General features: G+C 38.6%; 1 protein-coding gene across 2 annotated transcripts; it reads right to left on the bottom strand.

Moving 5' to 3' along the window:
• Positions 1-2,818: 2,818 nt before the first annotated feature.
• Positions 2,819-5,691, bottom strand: LOC108596681 (serine protease inhibitor 42Dd). Of its 2 annotated transcripts, none has more exons than XM_017982698.1 (4): positions 5,630-5,691; positions 3,785-4,725; positions 3,102-3,243; positions 2,819-3,046 (listed from the first exon to the last, which is right to left on the bottom strand). In XM_017982698.1, the coding sequence occupies exons 2-4, from the start codon at positions 4,685-4,687 to the stop codon at positions 2,913-2,915; spliced, it is 1,179 nt and encodes a 392-aa protein (XP_017838187.1). In that variant the 5' UTR covers positions 4,688-4,725; positions 5,630-5,691; the 3' UTR covers positions 2,819-2,912. The 2 variants fall into 2 exon arrangements, with proteins under 2 accessions (XP_017838187.1, XP_017838186.1); XM_017982697.1 differs by lacking the exon at positions 5,630-5,691 and adding an exon at positions 4,780-4,866.
• Between the last annotated feature and the right edge of the window lie 314 nt (positions 5,692-6,005).

The following is a 6,005-nucleotide window of genomic DNA, read 5'->3' as shown; positions in this document are numbered from 1 at the left end:
TGACCAGAGCACTTGACCACAGCACTGAGCCAGGAACTTGAGCTCTTGGCATGGACAATGCTGCCACAATTGCTGTCAATATTGACATGCCAAAATGTTCATTATGGTCAAAACAAATTTAGGCAAAGCTGATTAACAAACAGCTTTGCTTTGCTTTGCTCCTCGACAAATAAGCAAACGAAATATGAAGAGTTCAAGCGTTGCCAGCGTCATGTGCGTCAGCATTAAATTTTAAAGTGCGTACAACATTTGGCACTTTGCATGGCCAAAATGAACATTCGCTTGTTCTGGTCATCATCTGCTGTTGTCTCTATTGCTCACCTGCAGCGCCATTGATGGCAGCAACTTTCAGTTTTTCATTAACCTGACTCGCCCAGATACGCAGCATGGCAGCTGCCTAGACAGAGGCGTTAACATGCTGTTGTTGCCCCTTTTTTTTTTTGCGTAAATGATTGTGGGCAATATGGCAGTTGGGGTTGCCTGCCGCCCACGTATTTTATTATCATTTTAAAAAAGTTTTGACTATATTCAGCCGTCAATATACTTTTTTGCACTCAGCCCTGACACTTGCTCTTTTGAACTGTGCAGCTGACAATTTGTGTTTGTTTAACAGCAACTTTCATTACAAACTAACATTTTAAATGTTCAAGGGCAAATCTACTTAACTGTTGTCAAACTGCTGCAAGGAAACATTTTTAAATGAAATGCCAATTGCAATATGCAAAGAAAGCCATGGTAACCAAAATAGTTATCAAAAGCTACTCACACACACATTTATGTGTATGTGTGTGTGTGTGTGTGTGTACGTATGCCAAAGCAGTAAGTGCAAAAGTGCGCATGACATAATTCCTTAATTACCCAAGTTGTCACATGCAACTGAATGCAAACGAAGTTCCTTCCATATATGTATATATGGTAGTCACTTTTTCCAATCTGCTTTGCTTATTATTGTTGCTGTTGTTGTTATTTCCTTGCGTCTACTTGTTTGCCTGCCTCACATTGCCATTTTACTGACACTTGAACAGTTACCAGCATTTTGTTTGCAAGAAGCTGCAAGAAGTGAAAACTCAAACTGTTTTCTTGGAATTCTTAATTTGAAAGCAAAATAGTCTGAATTAAAGCGCAGTACCAGTTATAGTAAAATTTCAAATAAACTATTTATTCTTTAGTATGACTTAATACTAAAAGACTTTATATTCATTAAGAGAGCAAGTAGCAAAGCTCTCTGGACTTTTGATTTACAAATATTGCGACGTGCCAACAAATTAGAACAAGAAACATCTTCAAAGAAATTCGGAATCGAAATCGAAAGTTGTGCGGAATAATAATTAATTATGTTTATAATATTTTGATAATGACTTGCTAAAATTAAAATTATGTATGTATTAGCTCTAAGCTAAATTAAATGTTGTTAAATATTTTAAATGTAGTGCAATTTCTACTAACGAACGTTTCAGTTATTGACCATCTGCTGGGATGACTAACCTTCGTTAGCTTAATAGTTTTATTATATTTTTAAACAATTTTTCTCTCAAACTTTCAGCTGCCAAGCAGTGCAAAAAGTCATTTTATATTGTTTTACTGCCTGAAGCAATGTTAGATAGGTTGCCTTGCTTGGGATAAGCAAGTGTTAATACTAAGAAAAAGTTTTATATATAAAATCGTTAAAACGTTTAACTTTCTACATAAAAGTTAACATTGCAGTTCTGACTTCAGTGCAATGCGCAGCTTTGTTTGGCAAACACTATTTGCTGCCAAATCTCCTACACTTCATCGCTGTGTCCTTTCTCAAACACACACACACACACACAGAGGCAGTCAATTGATGTAAGGTGTGCCAACAGCAAACATCGCAGCATATGCCAATTTAAGCAAATGATGCCCAAAATTTGTCAATGTCAGCACTCACAACAACAACAACAACAGTGGCAAGCTTGTTGCAGTGTCCAACGAAGCGTAGCAAATTTGTGGCAGCAACAACAAACAGACAGACAACAGACGAGCAACTCTGCTGCAATTGGCATGCTTGCCACACTCTACCTTAAGCCGCAGCCGTGAAATTTCTTATTTGTTGTCTGCATTGCCTTGCAACGCTTTTGCTTTGCATTGACATCCGTTTCCGTCTGGAGCGATTACAATTTCAATTTACTGACGGAAACGCGAAACGTTGCCCGGGACAACACACAAAAGTTTCAATTGAAGTGCTCAATGCTGATGCCGCTGCTGCTGCTGCTGTTGATGCTGTTGCTGCTGTTACCGATACTGCTGCTGTTGCCACCAATTAGTAGCATTTTGCGGTTGTTGCAGGACCTTGGAGCGAGCATAAAATTCAAGTTAACAAAAGGCCAAACACCAGCTTTAATTAAAAATGTTTTACATGCTCGCTAAATTCAAAATAATTGTTTCCAACTGATTTTGGCAACCAACAGCTTTTCATAAATGCAAATTCTATAAACTAACAATCTCTATCACTCGCACGCTCTGTCTCTCTCTCTCTGTCTGCATGTCTATCTCTTTTGCTCTTTGCTCTTTTGCTCCACCTGGCCGACCTGACAGCAGAAAAACTGCGCTCCATAGCGAAAAAGTTGCCACTGACAACGAGCAAATGCGTATGAAAATTTGGACAAAGTCCTTGGCCTACACATGAGTTGCAGTTGCAGGCAACAAAGGCGTGGCACCCCAGGGGGCATGGTGGCAACGATTGCTGCAAATAGCCAGTTTTTGCTATTGGGCCACTTATCGTTGGCATTCAAATTGTTGACTGTTGTTGGTTTTTTCCGAGGATTGATAGCTGCAGTCGCTTTGATTTATTTGCTGTCCGTTGTGGCAACTGACTATGACTATGACTATGCTTTATTTTATTTCTTTTCTCTTAGCACAGCAAACAAGCTTCATTTATTTATTCATTATTATTAGCTCAGTTGATTGACATGGCCCATGAAGTAAATGTGCTCGCTGTTCTTGATGGCAAAGAAGAACGGATGATCCACCTTGAACTCATAGCTAACTTCGTTCTCAATGTACGACTCCAGCGACACTTTAACAACTGAAAGCAACAAATTAACAATAGCGTAACTTTAATTCATCCTTTCAACACTTACAGGTGGCGCCTGCGGCACTCGTGCCCTTCTCGTTGAGCTCTATGTAAGCCTTGTGCTTGACCTCGCTTATGTGCAGCGGCGCTGCTGCTTGCAACATGCTGCCAAAGTTTGCCTGCGTGCTGAACAGCTCCTTGAGTCCCAACTATAGGTAAGCCAAGAGTTTAAAGATTCAAATTTCAGCAAATTTAAGTTATATAAGTGATTAAATAAGAGCAATAGTAAATTGCTGCTAAAAATTTATAATCTATATCTAAAATGCAGGCAGAATATTTTGCTAGATAGTAGTCGCCACTTAAACTAAATTTGTTTTCCAACTCTGCTTGTCAATTATTAGCCTAGGCAATAGCTTGTTTATAAATTGTGCATTATAATAAATAAAAAGCTTTTTCATTGACGTACTTAAATCATGAAACGTCAACGATGAAAAACTTGTATGTATAGAAAAGTTGAATGAGTTCCTACAGTTGTTAACTATTATCTCCTTACTGTGTGAAAAGCTAAATTAATTGTGTGTTCAGCAAACTTTTGCTAGATAAATATTGAGCTCAATTAGCAGCTGAATATGTATCTCTATTGGATACTAGGCTTTGGCTTGCAAGCTTCACTTCAGCCTTAATCCTCATGTTGTGCAATTGGGCGGATCAAATAATATCTCTACTTTTTACAGTTTGAGTAACACTCACCTGCTCCAGCGTCTGCTGCAGTGAAACATCAAACTCGAATTTGAACTTTGGCAGCGAGAGCTCAACTTTCTGTCTACGCAACTGCGAGCTGATTGCATGCAAGTCCATTTGCTCCAGCTTGGATTCAAGTGCCGCCAGTCCCTGCTGCTGCTGCGGCAGAATGATCATAAAGACAATATCTGTGCCCCTATAGGGCAACTCCACTGCGGTGGCGTTAAGTGCTGGCAACTGTGCGTAGTTAAAGTAGTCCGACTGATACATAGTGTCCACCGTTATGCGCTCGCCCTGGCGCTGCAGAAACTCACGTGGCGATGTGGCATAATCCTCAAAGTTGTTGCGCCAATCAGCCTTGAAGTAGATGGCATTAATCAACATTGCCGCTGTTTGGGCATTCAGCCCACTCGACGACACCAGCTCTTTGATTAAGCCATTCGTTTGCTGCTCCACCCAAGCGTTGATGCGTTGCGCTGTCTCCGTGCTCTGCTCGAAACTTACACTCTCCGCTGCCGCGCCAAAATATTTGCTGGCCAGCTGCTGAAATTTCTCGGCCAATGCGTATTTGTCCGTCACGTAAATGCGATTGGCGTATTTCAGTTTTGGCTGCTCCTCCTCATCCTCTGCCGCCACTTCGGCCTTGGCCGCGCTTAGCAGCTCTGCAAATTGCTGGGCCACCTGACTTTTGTTGCCAACAGGCAATTCGAGACCTCGCTGCAGCTCCAGCTCCGTGCTGCCCTCGGCGCCCAGATATGCCATCGCCAATGCAGCTCTAATGCTTGCCGGCGATACGATGAGATTGTCAGCCGTCCGGGCTTTGGACAATACGCCGTAAAGCTTTGACGCAAACCTTGCCTCGCCTGCGGTGACGTCCTTTGCCCCATCCCCAACAGCTGCAGCGTCTGTCATGGTGTACAGCAAACACAATAATAGACCAAGCTTGTGGACTTTAAGAAACACAAATTGTAGCATAAATTAAAAGAGTATTATTAAGCGCTTACATAACATTCTTAAGGTTGCCAGCAGACTAAACTGAACTCAAGACATTGGCATGTCTTTTATAGGGCCAGAGAACAAAGAACTGTCATCTAATTAAAAACAGGTCTTATATGCCTAAGCTCTTTGTTCTATACAAATATTGTGCTTGAGCTGTCAAAATATTTAACAATCCATTAAAATCATTAAACTTTTGTCTATTTGACAATTACGTGGCATACATAGATTAAAGTATAATTAGGCAAAAATCTTAAATTACATTTGCTTATAAATATTTACTATCGGTGAAACAAACTCAATAGATTTAATGTAAGTAAGCTAGTTCACTGTTTGCTTAATCGCCAGCAGTAAATAAAGAATTGAACTACTATATTTGTGCTCCAAATATTTATCGAAATGCAAACGCTAAAATATATAGAAAACATTTAGAGCTGTCAGGCAAAATAGCTGTAATCCAGTGTTATACATTTTAATAACACATTTATTAAATTTGTAGTTTTATTTTATTAACTTTTTTATTTTTTATTTATTTTTCTAGAGTATTCCATAGGCAATTTGTTTTATTTTCACACAACTACTCAAATATTTTCACATGCTTATCTCTAGTGCTCTTTGTATTTTGCTGCTCTCTCTTCAATCATTTAATTTCTCTTCTCTTTCGTTCTCTGCGCTAGCTTCATATTTAGAGCAAATGATGATGTCACTTTGTTTATGTGTAGTTTGTTTTTAATAGAAAACCAAAACAAAAACTACTTTAAAAATAAACAAATTTAATAAACGTAAACTCGAAAACTGAATATTTGTTCTAGAACTTAAACAAAATATAGTTAACTCTTTATTTTAAAGTTTAATTACCAGAAAATATAAAAAGTAAGCTATCGATGTGAAGAGTTCTGCGGGCAGATACAAACTAAGTTGGAAAACATTTTCTAGTCAACAGCTGTTGCTCATTTATAAAATATTTATGATAATTGAATAAAAGGGCAATGTGACCCTAGTGGCCCTAAGTGGTTTATTTTTGGTTTTAGTGAAATATATGCTATCTTAAAAAACAAAACATACATTTTTGAATTTAAATAGCTTGCATCATCAAGCTTCTTCTGCTATTTGTGCTATATAGAAAATTCAAAATTTCAAAATAAACTCCAGACAGACAAACATAGTAAAGAATTTTCACATGTTTTACAAATTGTATCAAAATTTATGATTGCTGTAACAACAACTCAGGTAT

Source organism: Drosophila busckii, chromosome 2R, assembly GCF_011750605.1.
Source record: "Drosophila busckii strain San Diego stock center, stock number 13000-0081.31 chromosome 2R, ASM1175060v1, whole genome shotgun sequence".
NCBI lineage: Eukaryota > Metazoa > Arthropoda > Insecta > Diptera > Drosophilidae > Drosophila > Drosophila busckii.
This window is presented reverse-complemented; position numbering and strand designations above follow the sequence as displayed.

Coding starts and splice junctions, on each gene's coding strand:
- LOC108596681 (XM_017982697.1), bottom strand. Junction 3,244..3,784: donor TGCAGCAGACGCTGGAGCAG/GTGAGTGTTACT, acceptor GCTTACCTATAG/TTGGGACTCAAGGAGCTGTT. Junction 3,047..3,101: donor GAGTGCCGCAGGCGCCACCT/GTAAGTGTTGAA, acceptor TGTTGCTTTCAG/TTGTTAAAGTGTCGCTGGAG.